At 38.6% G+C, this 24,910-nt stretch overlaps 1 protein-coding gene across 1 annotated transcript in view; it reads right to left on the reverse strand.

Annotated features, from left to right (window-relative positions):
• Nucleotides 1-10,586, reverse strand: part of LOC120221991 (D-ribitol-5-phosphate cytidylyltransferase-like) — a gene marked incomplete at its 3' end in the record, with an annotated part of 159,743 nt that extends 149,157 nt beyond the window's left edge. The window contains exon 1 of the mRNA XM_039219683.1: nt 10,116-10,586. Within this exon, the coding sequence (XP_039075614.1) occupies nt 10,116-10,363 (248 nt within the window). The remainder of the gene's footprint in view (nt 1-10,115) is intronic.
• Between the last annotated feature and the right edge of the window lie 14,324 nt (nt 10,587-24,910).

The raw sequence follows: 24,910 nt of genomic DNA on the forward strand, positions 1-24,910 counted from the left end.
GGATTTCATATGAGATAAGGCAGCAGGAAACTTATTTGGAGAAATAATAGCTAAAAACTTCCTTAATATGGGAAAGGAAACATATAAAGATCCAGGAGACACAGACATTCACCCCCCCCCCAAAAAAAAATTCAACCCAAGAAGGTCCACACCAAGACATACAGTAATTGAAATGGCAAAATGTGGTAAAAGGGAAGAAAAGTTTAAGCAATAGAAGATGACTTGTTATATTCAAGGGATACAATATAGTATCAAGGGATATTTCAGCAGAAACTTTACAAGCCAGAATGGAGTGGCAGGATATATTCAAGATGCTGAAAGGGAAAAAAAATGTCCAACCAAGAATACCCTATCCAGAAAGGCGATCACTCAAAATAGAAGGAGAAATAAGGAGTTTCTCAAACAAAAACTAATGGAGCTCATGACCACCAAACCAGTCCTACGAGAAATATTAAAGGGAATTCTTTGGGTGGAAAGGAAGATCATAAGTGAGAATATGAAAAGTAAACCAAAAAGCAGTAAAAATAACCTTTTCAGTAAAAACCAGTCAAGGAATTCATTAAACAAAATGATGTAAAATATAATGCCATACACCTAAAACCTGGGAAGAAGAATGGACTTAAACTAAAGTGACATCAATGTCATACAGACTGCTAGATGTAGAAGATGTTATATACACACTTAATGTTAATTAGCAGTCAAAAACAAGTAATAGATATGCAAAGTATAAAGAGAAATGGTTTGAAGTATACCATCAAAGAAAGCCAAAAAATCATGAAATACAATCAGGGAAGGATCAGAGAAAATGTACAGAAACAACCACTAAACAAGTGACAAAATGGCAACAAGTAAGTATCAGTAATTACTTTGAGGGGGTGCCTGGGTGCTCAGTTGGTTAGGCATCCTACTTTGGCTCAGGGCATGATCACATGGTTTGTGGGTTTAAGCCCTGTGACAGGCTCTGTGCTGACAGCTATCTCAGAGCCTGGAGCCTGTTTCAGATTCTGTGTCTCCCTCTCTCTCTGGCCCTCTCCTGCTCACACGGTCTCTCGCTCTCTCTCAGAAATAAAAACATTAAAATTTTTTTAAAAAAGTAATTACTTTGAATGTGAATGGAATAAATTCTCCAATGAAAAGACACAGGGTGACACAATGAATAAGAAAAATAAAACAAAAAGAAACAAGACCCAATCATATGCTGCCTACAAGAGACTCATTTCAGACCTAAAGACCCATACAAATTGAGAGCGAGGGGATGGAGAAATATCTGTCATGCAAATGGATGTCAAAAGAAAGCCAGGGTAGCAATACTTATATCCAACAAAATAGACCTTAAAACACAGACTTTAACGAGAGACAAAGAAGGATGGTATATAATAATAAAGGGACAATCCAGCAAAAAGATTTAACAATTGTAAATATCTATGTACCCAACAGGAGAGCACCCAAATGCATGTAATAATTAAGAACATAAAGAAAATAGGAACACCTGGGTGGCTCACTTGGTTAAGCATACCACTCTTGATTTTAGCTCAGGTAATGATCTCACAGTTCCTAAGATCAAGCCCTGCTTCAACTTCTGCACTGACAGCTTGAGGCCTTCTTGGAATTCTCTCTCCCTCCCTCTCACTCTCTGCCCCTCTCCAGCTAATGCACACACTCTCTCTTTCAATAAATAAACTTTAAAGAGAAAAATAAGAATGGGAAGAAAATAATCAGTAGTAATTATACTAATAGTAGGGGACTTTAACACCCCACTGACATCAATGGACACATCATCCACACAGAAACTGAACAATGAAAGAGGGGCTTTAAATGACACATTGGACCAGATGGATGTGCCAGATGTGTTCAGAACATTCCATCTTAAAAGAAAATACACAATCTTTTCAAGGGCACAAGGAACATTCTCCGGAACAGATCACATATTAGGCTTCAAAACAAGCCTCAATAAATTCATAAAGACTGAAGTTATACTATGCATCTTTTCTGACAATAACACTATGAAACTAGAAAATAACCACAAGATAAATTTCAGGGAAAAATACCAATACATGGAGGTTAAATAACATGTGATTAAACAATGAATGGGGTAACTAAGAAGTCAAAGAACCTATCATAAACTACATGGAAACAACTAAAAATGAAAACACAACAATTCAAAATCTTTTTGATGCAGCAAAATCTATTCTAAGAGGAAAGTTGATGGCAATACAGGCCCACCTCAAGAATCAAGAAAAATCTAAAATGAAAAACCCCATCTTTCATCTAAAGGAGCTCAAAAAGAACAAAACCTAATCCTGGAAAAAAAGCAAGGAAATTTTTCTTTGAAAAAACTCAAACACATAAATCTCTGTCAAGATTCATCAAGTAAGAAAATTTTTAAAAATTAGCATATGACACTAATTACAAAAAATTTATGGTAAAGGAGAAATAACCAACACCACAGAAATACAATTTTAACAGAATATTATGAAAATCCATATGCCAAAAAAATGGAAAACTTACAAGAAATGGGTAAATTCCTAAAAACATACAACCTACCAAAACTAAACCACAAAGAAATAGAAAATTTGGACAGACCAGTCACCAGCAATGAAATTCAATCAGTAATCAAAAAACTTCCTAAAAATAGCAGTCCAGGACCAGATGCCTTCACAGGTGAATTCTAACCAACATTTAAAGAGGAGTTAATACCTATCCTTCTCAAGCGATTTCAAAAAATACAAGAGAAAGGAAAACTTCCAAATTCATTCTGTGAAGCCACTATCACAATGATACCAAAGCCAGATATAGATGCCACAAAAAAAAAAAAAAGAGTACAGGCCAGTATATATATAGATCGATAGATAGATGCAAAATCATCACAATATTAGCAAACCAAACCCAACAATGTATTTTAAAAGATTATACACCATGATCAAGTGGGATTTATTCCTGGAATGCAAAAGTGGTACAATATTCACAAAACAATCAAAATGACATGTCACATCGGCAGGACAAACTATAAAAATCGTATGACTATTTCAATAGATACAGATAAAGCACTTGACAAAGTATAGCATCCATTCATGATTAAAAAAGAAAACCCTCTGCAAAGTAGATCTAGAGGGAACCTATGTCAACATAATAAAGGCCTTATATGAAAAACCCACAGCAAACATCTACTCAATGAGGCAAAACTGAGAGCTTTCCCTCTAACATCAGGGACAAGGATGTCCACACTCACCACATTTACTCAACATAGCACTAAAAGTCCAAGCTACAGCAATCAGACAAAAAATAAAAGGCATTCAATATGGTACAGAAGTAAAATTATTTGCAGATGACATCACACTATATTTAGAAAACCCTAAATATTCCACCAAAAATCTAATAAAACTGGTCCATGAATTCAGTAAAGTCAAAGGACACAAAATCAATGTACAGAAATCTACTGCATTACTACACACTATTAATGAAGCAGAAGATGAGATTAAGAAAAAATCCCCTTCACAATCATACCATAACAATAACATATCTAGGAATAAACTTCAAGGAGGTGAAAGACCTGTATTCTGAAAACTATAAAACACTAATGAAAGAAATTCAAGACAATAGAAAAAAAGGCAAAGACATTCTGTGCTTATAGTTTCGAAGATAAAATATTGTTAAAACATCTATATCAAAGCCATCTACAAATTTAATGCAATTGCTATCAAAATACCAACAACATTTTTCACAGAACTTGAACAATCCTAAGATTAGTATGGAATCACAAAAAAAAAAACAAAAACAAAAAACAAAAACTCTAATAGCCAAAACAATCTTGAAAAAGAAAAACAAAACTATCCAAATTCCAGACTTCAGGCAATATTACACAGCGGTAGTAATTTAGAGGACAGGGGTACCTGGCTGGCCCAGTCTGTAAAGCATTTGACTCTGGATATCAGGGTTCTAAATTTTAGCCCCATATTGGGTATAGAGATTACTTTAAAAAATAAAATCTTAAAAAAATAATAAAAAATAAAACAGTATAGTAGTGGCATAAAAATACACATAGATCAGAACAGAAAACCCAAATATAAACGCACAATTACATGGCCAATTAATCTTCGACAAAAGATGAATGAATATACATACAAGGGGGAAAGACAGTCTCTTCAATAAATGGTATTGGGAAAACTAGACAGAGATATGCCAAAGAAAGAAAATGGACCTTTCTTTTGCAATATACAAAAATAAATTCAAAATGGTTTCCAGACCTAAATGTGAGTCCTGAAAGCCTAAAAAGTCTTGAAGACAGTGCAGGCAGTAATCTCTCTGACAGTGGCCATAGCAACAGTTTTCTAGATATATCTTCTGAGGCAAGGGAAGTACAAGCAAAAATAAACTGCTTGGACTACATCCATATAAAAAGTTTCTGTACAGTGAAGGTAACAATCAATCAACAAAACTAAAAGTCAACCTACAAAATGGGAGGTGTTTGCAAATGACATCTGATAAAGAGTATCCAAAATATAAACAGAACTTAGAAAACTCAACAATCAAAAAATAATCTATTTAAAAATGGGAAGACATGAACACACGTTTCTCCAAGGAAAACATACAGATGGCCAAGAGACACATGAAAAGATACTCAATATAATTTATCATCAGGGAAATGAAAATCAAAACTACAATAAGGTATCACTCACACTTGTCAGAATGGCTAAAATCAAAAACACAAGAACCATCAAGTGTTGACAAGAATGTAGAAAAAAAGGAAGCCTCATGTGCTGTTGGTAGATGTGCAAACTGGTGCAGCCACTCTAGAAAACAGTATGGAGGTTCCTCAAAGTTAAAAAAGAATGACCCTATGATCCAGTAATCATACAGCTGGGTATCTACCCTAAAAATACAAAAACACTAATTCAAAGGTATACATGGACCCCTCAATTTATTGCAGCATTATTTATAGTAGTCAAACTATGGAAGCAGCCCAAGTGTCCATCGACTGATCAATGGATAACAAAGAATTGGTACATATAAACACTGGAGTATTACTCAGCCATAAAGGAGAAAGTAATCTGGCCATTTGCAAAAAAAATAAATCAGGAAAGTATCAGTGATGTAAGTTCCTCAGAGAAGGACAAACGCCACATGATTTCACTCATGTAGAATTTAACAAACAAAACAAGGGGAAAAAAAAGAAACAAACCAAAAAACAGACTCTTAATTCTACAAAACCAGCTGATAATTACCTGAGAGGAGATGGGAGGAGAAAATGGCTGAAATAGGTGATGAGGCTTCATCACGATGAAAAACAAATGATTTAAAAACTATAACACAACATATATAAATATAGAATCACTATATTGTACACCTGAAACTAATATATCAATTAGGCCTCAATTTAAAAAAGGCAAGCAGACAACACACACACACACACACACACACACACACACACACACACACACCATGGAGTCTTAAATTCTAAAACTGGACTTCCACTGATCTTCCAAGTGGAAAGAAGGCAACCCAACTTAACCACAGAAATGTAGGTTCCTTTAGATAAGCACATACAAATCAACGAAACAGATTTCTTTCAAATTCATCTGACATTATCACATTTATGTTGACTAACTTACATTAGCCAGACTAAGAGACTGAAACCTGAATGCCACAAATGCCAATGAACATGTTAGAATGCCAACACGTTAATAAATAAGGATATACATTGCTATCTCAAGTCTGGAATGCTTTGTATTAGTGGAACAGCCCATTTCCTTCCTAGAGGAGATTTATACTGGCTGCCAGTTTATAATACAGTTTCAATGGGCAGTGAACCCTCTCGAGGAACATTTTAGGAAGTGTCCTCTACCTCAGAAAACTTGGGAAACTTCTCAAACTATAGAGAAGGCTGTGCCAGACCTTGATCAAATGTATCAGCAGAGCAACCCCACTCTTAGCCCACCACCGCCATGAATCTGAAGAAGCATGGCCAGTGTTTGCCTCACTAGCTTGCTTTCCTTGTGTTGGTCATTTTAGTTATTCAGCTATACATTCTTAATGACAGTTTCTTTCCTTATATATTGGAAACCAGAAGATTACTGGCAGGGTTTTTACTCCTACATAAGACCTGGAAATACTTTTAGACAATAAAATAACAGCGTTGATCAATTTTTAGTGTATTTTGCAAATTTAATTGTCAGGGCTTTATGCCTCCATGACTACCATGGCCACTTAAGCTTTCTTAGAGCACTCTTTAAAAACTCTGGTCATACAGAAATCAATAGTTACATAAGGCACTAGTAACCTTGATCTCAGTCCCTTGTTACTATAGTGAGGGGCAAAAAAGTTCTCTTCAAATTTTAAATCTATGGTTTAATAAACTTCAATTCCCCCTACAAGGACAAAAGGAAAGTTTTAAAATCCTAGAAACATTTTTAATCAACTTCTGAAAGACCCTTGTTCCTAATTCAACCTAGAAAATAGTTGTTTTGATTGTTTGAGTCAAACCCATATGCACCATGCACAGATCTGAACTACCAGCTGTATCATCTTAATAGAGGTAGTATATAAACATATATAAACATATACCTGCAATGGTTAATAGAAATATATGCACATACAACTGACTGATCGACTTTGAATCTCCATTTGTCCAGATACAGCCATAGCCAACCTCTCTCAGATTTGGGAAGGTTCAGAAATTCTTTTGAATGTCATGTAATTCAATAATTAAGAAATTTCAGGGTGCCTGGGTGGCCCATTCAGTTGAACATCTGACTTGTTTTCAGCTTAGGTCATGGCCCCAGGGTCTATGTTGGCTCTGCACTGCTTAAGGTTCTGTCTCTCCCTCTCCAACACTCACACTCCCCTCCATCACACACACACACACACACACACACACACACACACACACACACACAGAAATGTCAGTGGCCCACCAGCAGAACTTGGCTAAACTAGAAAAAAATATTTCTCCTATTTCACGAGTAGTGAAAACAATCTTAAGTCTCAGTCAATTCACAACACACACTCTCTTAAGGTCCCTTCTAACTTTTCAGTTATTTAAAAACAGGTGCTTTAATATGTACCACGTTGTTTTAAAAAAAAAAAAAAAAAAAAAACCTCAAGGTGCCTGGATGGCTCAGTCCATTAAGCATATGACTTCAGCTCAGGTCATGACCTTGCTGCTCACGGAGTTTGAGCCACTGTCTGGCTCCATGCTGACAGCTCAGAGACTGGAACCTGCTTTGGATTCTGCATGTCCTGTGCGTGCGCTCTCTCTGCCCCTCCCATTTGCTCCCTCACTCTCTCTCAAAAATAAAAATATTTAAAACAATTAAAAAAAAAATCCTCCCTCAGTTTACCCCAGAAGCTAAGAATCTTATCATTCCTAACTACAGTCTTACTCTCAACCCCTGTAAGGCAATGGAGCCCTTCACTCAGCCATTGGCTGTGCTGAGTCAGAGAATAAGGCACTAGTGATCTAGGAGTTTAACTGTTTCTTTTCAAGGTTTTAGCCAGTTGGAGGTTTTTTATTATTTTTTTGCTGTCTTTTTTTTTTTTTTTTTTTTTTAAAGTTGTCTACCCTACCTTCCAAAGCAACCTGTACCTGATTTCTGAAGCATTTCAAGATCTGGGGACTTTAACCAACTTGATTTTTCACAGCTGTTCCCACTATCTTGGGCCTATTAAGTCTGATTGATTACCATCCTGTTCTTCCAACGTTTGTTAGTCATCTTTTATCTACTCCAGTACCTCTCACATTCATTTTCCCTTGTGTGGCTATACCATTTTTAGTCTCTTTGGGTGGATAAATGCAACAGTGGAAATAATGCCATTTAAACATGCACTTAAATAAAACAAAGACAAGCCACATTTCTTTACATTTCCCTATCCCAATTTAAGAAATGTGGACCAAACCTCAGAGGTCAAGTCTCTCATATGCCACAATTTTATATCGGTTCAAATTTGCAAAAGACAGATCAAACTAGAGGGTCATTTTTCAGTAAAAATCTTTCATTTCTTGGTCAAGATCAACTAATAAAGATTACTCACAACAACTTTTTAGTGAGATGGAAAAAGCTTGAGAAAAGAAAATCCTAACTTATGAGGGACAGATGAATTTTGAAATCAAATTAGAGGGCAAGAAGAGCTGACACTATCCTAAAATAATCTAGATGATTGACAGTGGTGACATCCAATTACATCTTTTCTGATCTGGCACACTGAGATGGATGAGTCCCCTTTAATACGTGGTATGCATACATAATTTTGCCAAAGAGCAAAAGGTAAGAATTTTATTAGACACTTTATGCTTCCATCTCCTTATTTGAACTTGCATAATTTGGGAGGATGAAAGAACCTAGGCTTTTCAACGCCATGCTTTAGGAAGTCTATTAGCAGTCAAGAGAATGCTTTTCTTTTAGCAAATGGCTAAGAAGCACACATACCCAAACCCCCAGTAATGCAAGATTTCCAAGAATTTCCTGAAACATACCCCAAATATAATCATTCCTTAAGTTCTTCAGGCATTTTAATACCGACAAAAATGACCTCCGATGGATTTCAAAATGGTGAGTTCATTAGTTACTATTAGAATTTTATCACTGCTGTTATCAATACAAAACACGTTCCTCATTTTCCATTAAAAAAAGGCCTTCCCACGAGTCATGATCTCACGGTTTGTGGGTTCGAGCCCCGTGTCAGGCTCTGTGATAACGGCTAGCTCAGAGACTGGAGACTGCTTCAGATTCTGTACCTCCTTCTCTCTCTCTGACCCTCCCCTGCGCACGCTGTCTCTGTCTCTCAGAAGTGAATAAAACATTTAAAAATTTTTAATTAAAAATAATTTAAAAAGGCCTTCCCAAAACACTTTTACTTTAAAAGATTTTTCCAGTAATCTACCTATCTCAGTCTCCCCCAGATAATGCAAACGTGCTGATGCCAATCTCCTTCACAGAAAGGAAAACTGAATATAAAAGAGAACTATATTCCCCTATGCCCAGTAATTAAGCAGTTACGTTCTGCTGGCCAAAATCCACTGTGTCCCTTAATCTAACCACAGGTGGTTCTGACTCTTTATGCTTCCATTTTCCAAAGGCCAACATCCAGGAAGATAACTATACGCAACCCGAGGTGGGCCCTTTGGCTCTGTGCTGTGTGCAAGCATGATGGGACGGGAAGAAGAGCTTTTCTGGGTGATAGAATACCGGCCTTGGATGAGCAGCAACTCGTTAGCTTAGTCTTCAAGAAAGCCACCTGCAAAGGACAACGTTATCCTTCTTGAGATACAAAGGGCTCGCTTCAAGGTTAACATCCCATCAAAGCACCACACTGGCTTCAACCCGCGGCAACATATATACGGACCTTTGCAACTATCCTGCTTCCTACCCCTCCTGCCTCACCCCACGCCCAGCCATACTACTGGGCGCTAAAACTAAATAACAAACGCCCCCTCCACATCACTCCCATTACTCTCCATTTCCCCTACTAGTTACTTTTCAGTCCATTTTGGAACGGGATAAAACCTCTATTGCCCTTAACTCCAGAATTTACCCTTAATTCTATATCCACCGGTGAAATTCTTGGATTAAACTCTGCCCCTCGGTCCATCTTCACTTCATAATTAACATAGGGTCATAAGAGATACTCAGTTAATGTGTATGAATAAACGGATAACGTGAACACAGGCCTGTGAAGTTGGAGGAGTAAAGCTCCAACCACGCATGCGCGGAGAGCACACACTATTAAGAAAAAAAGGGCAGACAGGCAGGGAGACTCCTGAGCTTGTCATGAGGACACAGTGGGGCCACTGTCAAAACTAAGTGCCTCGCAGTTCCAACCCATGTTCTCCCGAGTCCAGCGCCAGGAGCCGGGCTCCCACTCGCCCTCGCGCCCCCCCCCCCCCCCACGACGACAGCCTGGGCGCGGGAAGGGCTCTGTGGGGCAGCCTCCGCTGGCGTGCCGGTCTGTTACGGGACCAAAGCCACCAGTCCCGGAACGCAGGCGAGGACGCGGCCCAAGCCGGGCACTGGACGGGCGGAGTCCGCCCCGCAGTCCGCCAGAGAAGGCGCCGGCGCGAGAGCCGCACCGGGAGCGGAGGGCCGGGCGGGGGCCCCGGGGCGCGCCTGGCGCCGCATTACCTCTCCAGGGCCTGCAGCGTGTAGCTGATGAGCGGCCTCTCCAGGACCGGGCAGAACTGCTTCGGGGTGGGGACGCCCATCCGCTCCCCACTGCCCCCCGCCGGCAACACGGCAGCCACAGCGGGAGCGCGGCGCCCAGCGGGCTGCGCCTCGGCCCGGGCCGCGTTCAGCCAAGCGGCCGAGGGCGCCGGGTCCGCGCCGCGAGAGGCGCACAGGCGAGGCCCCGGCGCGGCGGGCCTGCGCTCCATGGCGGCCGGCGGCGCGGCAGGCCTGGTTCGCCCCGGGCCGCAGCGCCCCGCTGCGCTCGGGCGCCCGGCTGGGGTCCCCGGGAAGATGGGGGGAGGAGGGCTGACGGCGCCCACCGGAGCCGCGGGGCCGGCCGCTGCGTGTCCCCAGGGGACGTGCCAGCCGAGCGCCCTCCCTTCGCGTCCGCGGCCTCCGCGACGAGCCCAGCGCCCCCGGCCGGGCTGCGTTCCGCGCCTCCTCGCTTCTCAGGCGGGCCCAGCGGTCGCCTCGGGTCAAGTGTCAGCCCTCTGTACCGACAAACCTAGGGGTCCCATTAAAATTAACAACTATGCGTAGGGTGTAGAGGTCAGGACTCCCCCCCCCCCCCCCGTACCGCTCCCCTTAGGGAAATTTGGATTCGGGTCACAGGATAGGACAGAAAGGCCGTTGATTTCTTACTTTGATTAAGCGCGTTAAGACTTCCTGGTTACACCTCGGAAAAGACAGGTGGCCTGGCAATGTTACTATGAAACATTAACCCAAACTGCCACGGATCCCAAATTTGTCTGCAAATGGGAATTACCTGGGGAGCTCAAAAATTGCTGACACCTATGTCCCACGCTCAGAGACTGGGATTTAATTAGGCCGGTGTGTGGCCTGGGTTTGGGAATGTTTTTGAAGACCCCCAGGTAATTCTAATGAGCAGGCACGTTTTGGACCCACAGAGTCAAAGCAATAATACTAATAATTGCAGAAACAAGAGATACAGGTTAGCTCATTTAATCTCCAGGAGAACCTAACTATTACTGGGGTTTTGTTGGTTTTGGTTTTTTGTTTTGACACAAAGAAAGAAAAAAAAGCTGCAGTATGTAAGTTTCCTATGTAAAATTACCTAATGGTAGAGCTACTTCAAGGCTCTTGCACAGAAGCACAGCCAGAGTTGAACAATTCCAGGCCTGGAGCGTATATTGCCCTTAGTATTGTCCTTGCTGGCAATGTTTACCATAAAAACGTATCGACGTTTTTGGAATGTCAGAACCTATTGTATTAAGTCCCTGGAATGGAAACTCCAGGAAGCGTAGGGGCCTTACTTTTTTGGTTTGGGTGTGTGTCCAGCACCTGGAATATACTAGACACTTGAAAAAATATATATTGAATGAACTACTGATTGACTAAGTTAATGATAATTGAAGTACATATTATTAACTATTTGCTAATTCATATTTATCAATCTTCAACCATCAATAGTTAATATAAGATTCATAAAAGGGAATCCTTTAAGTGCTGAAAATAGTATCAGATTACAATATTCCAACCCAGTATTTTTACTCTTTTTTCCCAATTTAGATTAAAGCCTACAAAATTAAAATGATTTTTCTCCCATCTTTTTTTTTTTATCAGTGATTGAGCATGCTTTTAATACATTCAATATCATGGTATTTTCAATACTTAAGCTTCAATACAGAAGTACTTTCAATACAAAAGTAACAAAAAATTATGATCATAATTATGTTTACCTCTGTTACAGTTTGTCAGATCATTGACTCTCAGCTGAAAAATAAACCCCATAATACACTTGACTTTGTACGACTGCCACTACCACCACACCCGTGTCTGGCCTGTGCTAGACATTCAATTAATACCTGTTGACTGGATGGATAAATGAATAAAGGAATCTATACAGCGGCAGGAAGACAAATTAAATCATTTCAATTAACAATGATCTTAAATTTCCCTTTTTAATCTAACAGTGGAGTTAAAGCTAGTTTTCATTTTCTTAATCTTAAGCAAAAAAATCACAGTAATGTCTTACATTAATTGCTTCATAATAATTATAATTAAATCTTGACAAGTTTTAACAAAAATCTTGTTTTATTAATTTAATTTTGTTTTAAGGGACATCTGGGTGGCTCAGTCTGTTAAGCATCTGATTTCTGCTCAGGTCATGATCTCGCAGTTTGAGTTTAAGCCCCGTGTTGGGCTCTGTGCTGACAGTTCAGAACCTGGAGCCTCCTTCAGACTCCCCCTCCCCCTCCCCCTCCCCCCTCCCCCCTCCCTCTCCCTCTGTCTCTCCCCCTCCCTCTCTCTCCCTCTCCCCTCCCTCCTCTTACTGCCTCACCCCTGTCTCTCTCAAAAGTGAATAAACATTTTTAAAACACTTAATTTTGTTTCAGAGCAAATAAACTAATTTTGTTCTATTCACTATGAATCCTTAGATCCTTTATACTTGATGTTAGCAGTATTTAAGACTTTTATTGAAAGAAAAGGACAGCTCATTTGTCTATCACAGTATGAGAAACATTTTTTTCTGTATCTTTTTATATAGATATAAATAATTAGTTTCTAATTATGAGTACTTTGAGTAAAAAAACCTAGTTTCCATGTAATTTGATACCAAGTTACAGCCACATTATGAAAATATCTTCTGTAACAAGTAGCTAAAAGTGCATATTTGGAAAGTAAGATCCTCAGTAACCCATTGGTAATAACCAGTCTGTGTTACCACTTGAAAAGCTTAGAAAAAACAAATCCCAACTTCTTACAATGTAGGGCATACAAAGGGGAAAGTTCTGGAGTGGTTTTGGATTTGGGTTTCTGTAGTAGGTAAAATAATGGTTTCCCAAAGCTGCCCATGTTCTAAGCCCTGAAACCTGTGAATAGGTTACCTGACCTTATAAAAGGAACATTTCAGCTGTGATTAATTTAAAGCTCTGGAGATGGGGAGCATAGCCTGGATCACCCAGGTGTGTCCAATGCAGTCACAAGTGCCCTTATCAAAGAGTGATCAGACTTTAAAAAGTGTGAGGATGAAATTGTAGGTCAGAGTAATACAGAGCTATCAGCCAAGGATTCCAGGAGCTTCTAGAAGCTGGATAAAGGAAGGAACCAAATCTTCAGGAAGAATATAACCCTGCCAACCCATTTTGAGATTTCTCACATCTACAACTCTAAGATAATAAATCTGTATTGTTGGAGCTCCAGGTGGGCTCAATCAATTAAACATCTGACTTTTGATCTCCACTCAGGTCCTGATCTCACAGGTTGTGAGTGACTCTACACTGACAGTTGGAAGCCTGCTTGGGATTCTTCTCCCTGCCTCTCCCCTACGTGTGCTTGCGTGCTCTCTCGCTCTCTCAAAATAAATAAATAAACTTTTAAAAATAAATAGTATTGTTTTAAGCCACTAAATGTCTGACTTGTTATAAAAACCATAGGAAACTAAAACAATTTCATACACAGGAAAACCTTCAAATTTACACAGTGACTACAACTTCCAAATGAAGTTAGACATAATTAGAAATATATTCGTGTGACTGAAGAAAGAAAACACTATTCTTTTGACCTTACTTATGTCCCATAACTACACCCACAGTGCATTATGATTTTTAAAATACCCTTTATCCTGTGAGCAATAAAATGTGTATTATTGTACTGTGAATGTTCAAAGCATATCATTGTTAAATGTATGCCACAATTTTTTTACTCACTTTGACATGTCTTTGTTTTTTTAATGCTTATAGAAGTGCCCATTAAATGGAAGTGGCTCTCATCTTTATATCTGAAAGACCCAAAACTCCCTTTTATTGTTTGTTTCTACATGTCAGTGTACCCTGGAAGATTAACTTGGGGATCTTATTATTATTAGTGAATTTTAGATCAACTTGAGTTTATTTTTTTATGTTAATTCAAGTAAAATTGTGACTGCCAGTCATTCTTCTCCTCCCCAACCACACTTCCTATTTAATAGCTATTCTAGAAGTTACTTGGGGAATTGCTCACAAATGCTAATGAACAGCTTAATGGTTTACGCTTTAACTCTTTAATAGGAGCCAAACAAAATATATAATTGTTCTACCAAGGGCCAACCTCAGCATTCCTGTCAACCTATGAATTCTAATTCCTGTTTTGCCATTGTGTCTTATGTAAATGCTACAGTCTATTAACTCATGACCTTCACCTCATTTTTATACATAAGAAAAATGATGCTCCACAATGAGGTCTTTCGGTGGATAATTCAAACTAAACACCACATAACAACAAGATTATCATCTTTCAATTTCTCAATATATCTTACAAAGGTAATTATCAACTGTCACAACTGTCTACTTTGTTTTTCCTATTACAGCTAAAAAAAAGAAACAATGATGAATAGCCTTAGGACTGAAGGATAAACTTGACATTATTAATATTACTAAAGTTTAATTTGTGATAAGACTCCATTGGGGACAATTGTTAACATATATAGTATTTCTTACATATTTTATACAATATCATTTGCATATTATATACTATACAATAATCCTCAAAAACATATTATTGGCACCTTCTGACAGAAAATTTGATTCAGTAGACCTGGAGTAGGTCCAGAAATCTGCCTTTTTTCATATGCTTCCTTAGGTGATTCTAATGTTAAGTGTGAAGCAGACCTAAGTAAACACCAAATTAAAACAAGAATTACACTCAATTCACTTTATATTCAGTGCATTTAATTTCAAGACCTAAAGCAAAAGGCATGTAATATATTAAACATGCCATATAAAAATTGCATAAGAAATCCATTAGAACAGTTATGTTTTATTTCCTTGTTAATTTAAAAGAAGGAAAACACAAGGAAAAAATGTTTAAGTACCAGGGAAAAAGATGTTTTAGAGATATGGGGAACTGAATTATCTCCCTCGTATTTGTATAGAACTGTCATTTAAAAACAAGTCACCTCTGAGAGCCCCCAAAGGCCATATCTTTGACCACAACTTAAGCAGAATTGAATTTGTTGCCTGGAATTCTGCTTCTGTGCACAGAACTAAAGGGCATAGTTCTATTGTTGGATGCCACATAACTTCAGAAACGAAAAGAGGGGAATGACTTCCATGCATGAGGAATGTGGGAGGGGTGATATCTTTGAAAGTTTGTTTAGAAAACAAATGGCTAGTCTAGAATTGGTGGTGGCTATTTTTCATAATCTGTCAAAGGGAAGAATAATCAGAATCATCAAAGAAGAGCAACAGCTAGAAAGATTTGCTTTTGTGCAAGGCAAGATACTGGCAGCAGCTACATCTATACATTTAACATTTTAACTGCAACTTGGTACTCTAACAAGATTTAAAGAAGAAAAGAAACGCTTCCAGAAAATGCAGTCATGACTGTCTTCCTCAAAGGAAGAAAGGAAGAATGTGGACATGGAATATGGCATTATGACCACAACCACCACCACCCTGTAAAGCACAGAATACACATAGGAGGTGAGCGGTCCAATAGAGTCTGAATGTGGGACATCCTTGTCTTAACTACTTTAACCATGAAGATAGCAAATCTTGATCTTAAGTGGATCAAAAGGAACTATGGTGCAGCAAAGGTACAGAGAGGCCCATGGGATAGCAGGCATGAAGGGAGAGAGAAGACGGAGAGACTCGTAATACAGTCTCTTCAGTGACATCCAAAGGATGTGAGGATATAAACAAGCTTCTAGTTTTTTTTTTTTTTAATGTTTTATTTATTTCTAGGAGAGAGAGAGAGAGACAGCGTGAGCAGGGGAGGGTCAGAGAGAGGGAGTCACAGACTGAAACAGGCTCCAGGATCTGAGCTGGCAGTCAGCACAGAGCCCGACGCGGGGCTCGAACCCACCAACCGCGAGATCATGACCCAAGCGAAAGTCGGACGCTTAACCGACTAAGCCACCCAGGCGCCCCAACAAGCTTCTAGTTTTTGTAAAAAATTAAATTAAATTAAAAATTGCTTTATTTCCCTCTAGCAAGGATATTCACTGGGCTAGTGAGGAAGAAGGAGGAGGACAGGGAGGAGGAGGAGAAGAAGGAGAAGAAAAGGAAGAGGAAAGAGAAGAAGAAGGAAAGAAAAGGGGGAGGGGAAGAGGACAAAGACACGAACACAGAGTTTGGACAGATGCTGGAAAGTCTTGGACTTTCAGGACTAGACAGGCTTGGACAAGAAGTGCTTAGTGGTGACAGAAAGACAATGTTTCATGTAGAAGTAACTTGTGGCAGATTGCAAAGAGGTAGAAATTAGGTCACTGTTGTTTGTGCTGTATGTGAATAGAAATAATTTAAATAGAAAAATTAAATATTTCCATTTGTGACCATGGCTACCACTAATTGGTTTAAGACATAAGTGAAAGAATGAATGAATAAATGAAAAAAATGTTAAACCTGCCAATGGATATAAAGTTAAATGCATGAAGACCAATTTTCATTTGGTCTTCAGAAACATCGAAATGCTTAACACTACTGCCACATGAAAAAGAAAAAGTTTCAATTTTAAGTTTGCACCAACTTTCCTCACCCCATCTTCACAGTTCTTCTACCTCTCCTATCCTGTTTCTTAAAAGAACTCAGGAGTTTGACAAAAGATTAAAAAGAAAAACCCTTCCCCTTTTTGTCAAATCTTTCCTTAGCAATTATTCTCTCCTAACTTCCAAAAATTATATGGTTATTATTAACTGCTATGGTACAATAATAAAAATATGCACAAACTAACCAACACTGGTCCTGGGCAAATGTTCACATTTCTATATGTTTCTCTCGGCCCTTCCAGCATCTTGCCTTCCTGACTCTTTTCCCTTTTTCTCCCACTATTTCCTGAATTGGGTGTTGCACTATCAGCTCTGCTGACTAGTAGTTCATCTGTGGCTTTCACCTGTGGACTTAACTCTACTCGCCCTGACCAGGACAAGCAGTTCCATCCTGTTAGAGGGCTCCATTTTGAATTAGTCTCACTGGTTAGAACTGCCTTACTATTCACAGGGTGTACCCACCTTCTGACAACCTTCTTCTTTAACTCCACACCCATTGACCCAGGCCCTAAGATTGACTTCTGCTTAAATTCCGCATCTCTTTGACGTAAGATGAAACAGAACCCCAGTTTGACCAGAAGAGTGTTATTCACCAGAAGGCTGCTCTCCATTTAATGGATAGATAACTTCTCCGAAGAAAATTAATCACATAAAAACAGATGTCACTACAGTGTCAGACCTGTGAATTCTGATGCCTGGATCTCCTTGGGATGTTCTGTAACCTTAATTTATTTCCCATACCCTCTGCCTGCTGCTAAGCTCTGGGATCACTCAAGTTATGACATTTAAGGCCCTTCTACCCAACAAAACCTGGATCTCAAAGTGATGAAAATTGAACCATCTCATTTCTCCTGGGGAATAACAACTAACAAAAGTTGAGATGTTTCCATTTTAGTAAATATCAGAATCATAATCTAAAAACATGATATTTTATCTCTGGAAATTCCCAAGGCCCGGAAAGAAAAGCAATAAGTCAAAAAATAAACCTGATGCATGAGCCCAATGAGAGTCTAATCATAAAAATGATACACTTACTAGTCTTTATTTTGAATGGATGGTCAAAGATAAGTGTGCTATATAATTGCTAAATGAGATTAAGGTCTGAAGAACAAGAATTATCTTGTTTTATAACTTTTTTTCTAGATGTCTATTGATTTACAACGAACCATTCCAATAACACCATTTTATTTCTCTTATTTCTGTTGGCCCCGAATTTGGGTTAGGCTAAATGAAAATATCTTATCTCTCTTTCCTTTGGGGTTGACTGGGGAAGTTCAGCTGAGGCTGATGAAGGATCCAAGATGGACTCATTCATATATTTAGGGCCTTGGCACTGGGTATTGGCTAGGACATCTCATTTCTCTTTCTCCAACAGGACACCCTGGCCTTCTTTATATACTGGATGAGTTCAAAAAAATCAAAAGTGGATTCTACTAGGCTTCTTTTTTTTTTTGATGTTTATTTATTTTGAGAGAAAGAGAGAGCACGCATGTGTGAGCAGGGGAGGGGCAGGAGAAAAGGAGAGAGAGTATCCCAAGAAGGCTCCTCCCTGTAAGCATGGAAGGCAACACAGGGCTCAGGGCTCCATCTCACATATAACGAGATCATGACCTGAGCCAAAATCAACAGTCAGTCGATGGGATGCCTGGATGACTCAAGCTGTTAAGCATCTAACTTCGGGTCAGTTCATGATCTCATGGTTTATGAGTTCTAGCCCGCATGGAGCTCTGTGCTGACAGCTCAGAGCCTGGAGACTGCTTCGGATCCTGTGGCTCTCTCTTTCCCTCCTTGGCTTATGCTCGCTCGCTCTCTCTCTCTCTCTCTCTCTCAAAAATAAACATAAAAAAAAACAAAGTGTCAGTCACTTATCTCTCTGAGCCACCCACAATCAAGAGCCAAACACGTAAATGACTGAGCCACTGAGGCGAGCCTTCACTAGGCCTCTTAACTCTAAGCCCAGGAATGGCATAGTATTACTTCTGTCTCATTCTATTGGTCAAAAGAAATCACAAGACCACCCCAAATTTAAGAAGAGGAAAAGTGGCTCTACACTTTGATGCAAAGAATAGCAGACACAGGGAATGAAGGAATTAGTAATGACCATCTTTGCAGACATTCTTCTACAGGCAGCAATCACCCATTTGGGGGATTCACATGTCTTTAGATCACAGCAACATCTACTCAAATTTACAGACCCCATAGATTCCGGGCCACAGCAGGGCAGAGCATCCAAAGGGTAATTTCTAAAAGAGAAAGAGGTCAAAGAAATGCATGATCTGTATGGCCCTGCCTGCTCTTTAGAATTTGTTTCTACAGATTTTACTATAAGCTCTCAGTAACTGTCCAGAACTCTCTTCTTTGCCATTATAAAGGCCAAAACTAGGGCTGAAATAGTAGCAAAGTGAGTATATGACTAAAAATTGTTTCTGCTACTAAAGGCCCTATTGTTACATATACCAAATGAAAATTGAAAAAATTATTTCCAAGATGTGACAACCTTTTGGTCTCTCTTATAAGTGAAAGTTTCCTCAAAACTGTACTGTGTGGGCTAGCATTTTATTACAGGGCAAAATGGTAGTGGTGACAGTTCTTCATTATTTGTATTTTCTTTCCATTTTAAAATTTCAATCATAAGTGTTAAATTCAACTTTAATCAGTTAAAACTATTTCAAATGATGTTCCTAATTCAGAACTTAATGAAACTAAAAATATGAGGACGTACTTGCAATAAAAGAGATGAAAAACACAATTCTTTAAAAGTCTATGAACGATTTGGAAAGTGACTTCTCTTATTCCAAAACTGAAAATTGTAAGCTCTGTTCTAATTTTGTTATAATTTTGCCAGTTATTCTACAAAGGAGCCATTTCTACAAAATGATATGGGCTTTTATTTTCTTCACCTATAAGTTATAGACGCAGCCAACCAGGAATTTCTGAACATTAAAGCTACACTATCTTGGAAAGGGAGCCGAAGCATCCAATATCCATTACAGACATACAAACTTGTTTCAACAGAATGACTCCCTGGTTCTCAATTTTTTATAAACACCCTGGTGGGAACATTTGGAGAAAAATAATGACAGTTGCCTAATTTCTTTCATATGGACATGGGATCCTGTTTCAATTACCCTGTTTGTCTGAATCAGACCTCTCTTTTGAAATCATGCATGCCACGTTTGAACTGTGAATTGTTTCTTCATATTTTAGGACTAGAGTTGGATTAAGCAGTTTTGGGAGCATTCTCTCCAGTTCCAAAATTTGTGAAGAGTAAGTGACACATTTGTATGTAAATGTGTCAGGCCAGAAAACAGTGGAAGAAACTATCAACAGATGTGGAAATCAGATGGTGTGGGAGAGGTAGGGTGACTTTGACTTTTGCCTCTATATTTGAACTTCTGATCCTACTGCAAGTAGAAGTAGAGACCCCCATAGTAATAATGGCAACTAAGGCAATGACAGCTGATGAGGTGGAAACTTGGGGGGTTAAAAGGAGGTCCAGGCCCTTCTTAGCACATAATATACCTGAAGAGCTTTCAGACAGGCTACACATCAAAATCATCTGTAGAGATTTTACAGCTGCAAATGCTGAATCCAATACTGTGGTAAGAGCTTGGAAGTCCTTATTCTGATGAGCCCCTTGGTTGGGAGTCACTGTAACTAGATTATACACAAAGGTGGAAAATCTAGCCTGGTTTGCATAATGGATTGAGCACTGAATCAAGGGATAGGTGCACCTTTCCTCTGTGGTTCTATAGACTTGTTGAATAATTATACTTAATTATATGTACTGCATGTAAGGTAGAGTATTATGGGCTTATATCAATAATGCTTACAACTGCTTTCATGAGACAAAAGCTGCCTTATCATTGCTGCCTTTTTACTGATGCACAACCTGAAATTAGTGACTTGACAAAAGAAGTGTGTGATGCCAGGTCTGTCCTGCTGACCTCTGAATGAGAGGTGAAGGTTTTCAATTTGTGTTCAGTATTCTTTTTTTTTTTTTATGTTTTATTTATTTCTGAGAGAGAGAGACAGCATGAGAAGGGGAGGGTCAGAGAGAGAGGGAGACACAGAATCTGAAACAGGCTCTGAGCTAGGTGTCAGCACAGAGCCTGACGTGGGGCCCGAACCCACAAACCATGAGATCATGACCTGAGCCAAAGTCAGACGCTTAACCGACTGAGCCACTCAGACGCCCCTCAATTTGTGTTCAGTATTCTTGACAGTGAGGTTCAGTTCTTTACTGCCAATCTTGACAAAATGTTACGATAAACATTCACTTCGGTGAATGGTGAGCAGTATCTCCTGCAGCAAACACTCCTGGATAAAATGAGACGAGCTAAGCAAAGAAGGCATTGAAAACTATAATATGCCTTAGAAATTGAGATTTCATCGTGAATCATGGCTCTTACATTGTCATTCTAGAGCACAAATTACATTTTTTTCTCCAAATATTACTACTTCCTCATTTTGTTACCTTACTTCAACATTTTCTATTACTTCTTAATTTTCATGTCAAACATTTTCTAACATAAGCTACCACAACTCTCCTTGAACAGAGGTGTAATACAGACAGACTGAAATTGAGGCCCTATTCATGATGAACTATTCCACCCCATTTTCAAAATTTTTTTAATGCTTTATTTTTGAGAGAGAGAGAGAGAGACAGAGAGAGCAGGGTAGGGTCAGAGAGAGAGGGAGACACAGAATCTGAAACAGGCTCCAGGCTCTGAGCTAGCTGCCAGCACAGAGCCTAACACCAGGCCAGAACCCAGGAACCATGAGATCATGACCTGAGCTGAAGCTGGATGCTTAACCAACTGAGCCACCCAGGCGCCCCACTATTCCACTCCATTTTTAATGGTCTTTGTTGTCCAACTTTGAAAAAAGGTTTTTTTTAAGTGTTGAACATGTTTAATTGTTTTTTCTTTTTTGAGATCCCTGGTATAATGCAGAGACATCATTACCCTTCACACACACACAGAAATTTCATTTCCTAGATTTTCCTAGCTTAATCACATGTGCCAGCATAACACCAATGGAATAAGGCCACTGTTGCAAAATTCCAGGAAAGAAGAGGCCTAGAAAATATACTGCAAACTTTGCCTCCTAAAGTTGGGTAATGCAAGGGTACAAGCAAAAACTTTCATTTATTATTCCGCTGCTCGTTGTTAACTAATTTTAGAAGACAGTGGGGGTTTTTGTGTGTGTATATTAGGTTTGGGATTTTATAAAAACAATTTTATATGCCTAAATTGTATGTTTTAGATCCCTCAAAGGATCAATTAAAATTTGCTTATTTTTTCCTGGTAAAACCTATTCATTGAGCTAACATCTAAAAAAATTGAATTTTAGTATTACCATAAGTTTGAAGTGGAAAATTGTTTTCTGTGAAGGAAGAGTTTGTTCAGATCACTAAAGAGCAATTAAAATGGAGCTTTACTAAGGAGTTTGTTGTGGGAGAGAAAGTGATCTCCTCTTCATGAATGGTAGCTAAATGTTTTCACAAAGTGGTATAGTTATTGCAACAGCACAAATTATATTAATAGCCATTTGGGGATTGAAATAAAATGTTACTATTTCAAAGGTTTCTCCTTTTAATTAAGTTTTGTGTGATTGTCACATGAATGGAATAAAATCTAACTATTTCCCCTTTTTGTGCTTGTGGGACAGACATCCCTTTGTTCAAAAATTTTGAAATTTATTTGTTTGCTTCTTTATTTATTTTAGAGAGTGAGCAGGGGTGAGAGGCAGAGGGGGAGAGAGAGAGAATCTTAAGCAGGCTCCATACTCAGCACGGGGCTTGATCCCACAATCCTAGAATCACGACCTGAGCTGAAATCAAAAGTCTTGATGCTCCACTGACTGACCACCCAGGCGCTTCCAAAATCTCCTCGCTTATAATCATAAGAACTCAAACTTTTTTGTTGTGATGTTGTCAAAAATCTGAAAAGCACAACCCAGAAACAAACTAAGAGAAATGAACTTCATGAAACACTTGTATTGCTCTACTGTTTGACAAAGACCTTCATGACTGGAGTGTGAAGATGAGATTTTTTTTTAGAATGCAGATTATTCACTCATACCTTAAAAGACACCCGGAACTCAATACAATACCACCTTCACTGGCCCACCCACCCATGTTGACCACCCTCCCTTTACTACTTGTGTGTAATCATCTATTACAATAGTGTTCTCCAAAGAAAGGAATACAAGGAGTACAAGGTCATCCATTGGGGTACAGATAGTAGATATTAAAGCTTCTATTTGTGTTTGGTTTAATTTACATCTTTTATAATTTTTTGTGAGTTTTGCCATGTATTAGCATTAGCATAATAGCAAATGTATACTAGCTAAAACACTGTTTTAATGTCTATTGCTAGTGCATGCTCACAATTTTTTTATTGATAGAGATGCATGTCCAACAAAATTTAGAGCCAGTGTTCTATAGTTCTGTACTTATTTTAGCGCTTAAGTAATGACTGAAACTTCCTGAGCCCCTACCAACATTTTGAGTTTAGGTGAGTTATTAAATTCCTCTATGTACAAAATAAAACTAATAATGACATATTATAAAGGATGTGGTGATGACTGTATCCTTTTTATGAACAGTTTTGTAAGAGATAAAGTGCTATTCAAATGTGTGTGAACACCTTGAGAGCAGACAATAGCTCATCATTGTATCCCCAAGATTTTTTACAGTGGCTGACAAATAGAATATGTTCAATAAATATACTAATAAATGAATGAATGAGGGTCTATGTATCATTAACATTCTTATGGGAAAGAGCAAGATGTGGCTTAAACATAAATGGTCATTAAAAAAAAGAAGAAACAAGTTAAGTCTTGCTCCATTCCTGGCTCTTTGATTTTTGAAAGTCATTCATTTTTGCTGAGTTCAGTTTCTGCCTTCATAAACTAGATGTATTAATATCCTTCTCCTGCCTTACCTCACAGAATACTTTTCAGAACACAATTCATGTGAATCATATAAATGAAATTTGTCATAAGCCCTGAAGAAAACTCCATACTAACGTGTGATTATTTCTTGTGGTTCTATCATCTTTTCCTGTTAAACTGTACTAGACTGGAAGGGAAGGTTCCTCCCACCTAATGCTTTTGTTGCATTCCCTTCAGGGTCTAACACACAAGGAGTTCAGAAAAAAAAAAAAAAAAAAAGCAGGGAGCGGGGGTAGGGAGAGGTTAAAGAAGGGTGGCCTTCTGTTTTCAAATCTGCCTGGGCTTTTGAGCAAAAAGACTGTAGGGTTTGAAGGGTTCCAACCAGTACCAACTTGTGTCCCCCCACCCAAGCACATTTTATCAGTAAAAAGGCAAAGCACGTACTGAAGAGAAGGCTTGATTTATACCTGCCGTGGCAACCAACCTACCACCCACAGAAGTGTTGGTAGTTTGGCAGTCAATCAGCAAGGCAATTTTTGTGCTCTATTCTCTGTTGATGATCCTTTGAGTTTGTTCCCTAATAGTACTTCTTTGTCATTTTGTCCCATAATGAAATCTCTGTGGAAAGAGAATTTGTCTGTATCTCCACAGCACCTCCAGAACAATGCCGGATATATCCAGGTGCTCAATAAATACTTGTTGGATGATGACTTAAACAACTTATGTAAGTGAAGAATACATGTACTCAAATTAAAAATGTGAAGTATTTACCCAACCGTCAATTTGATTTAATTAAGTAAGAGTTTCCCCCAATTTTTTTCTTTACAGAAAAGATTATGAGGGGGAAAAAAACAGCAACAACTAGACTTTGCGCTGAATTCTTTTTCCAGTGTTTTAAACTCCCTCCCCATATTCAAATTACATTGCAATTACTCTCCTGTGTTCCTGTGTATGCATATTTGTTTTCAATGTACATAAATCATGGGCATCCCTTCAATTAAAACCCAGTTCTATCTAAGCCTCTATTTTTTAAGGGCCGTAATTTCATGTTTGAAGAAGAGAAAAAAAAATCACTTTGTTTAAAATCCATTATCAAGGATATACATTTCTTTGGACCAATTACACTTTTTCCCAAATATATAACCCAAGAAATTATTTTACACACAAACCAGAGAGGTTATAGAATGAATTTTAAGGTTCAGTCATCGAAGATATTGTTAATTTTACTTTCAGGAATTGAATCATGAACTTGAAGATAAGAAAATATCACATTTTCAGTACTGTTTAAATGTGCTTTCTTTAAGACTCAAAATTCAGATAAAATTTCTCTCACTTTGCTAAATATCACTTCTCTACAAGTTTTATA

This window comes from Hyaena hyaena, unplaced genomic scaffold (genome assembly GCF_003009895.1).
Source record: "Hyaena hyaena isolate Hyena2069 unplaced genomic scaffold, ASM300989v1 scaffold_827, whole genome shotgun sequence".
Taxonomy (NCBI): Eukaryota; Metazoa; Chordata; class Mammalia; order Carnivora; family Hyaenidae; genus Hyaena; species Hyaena hyaena.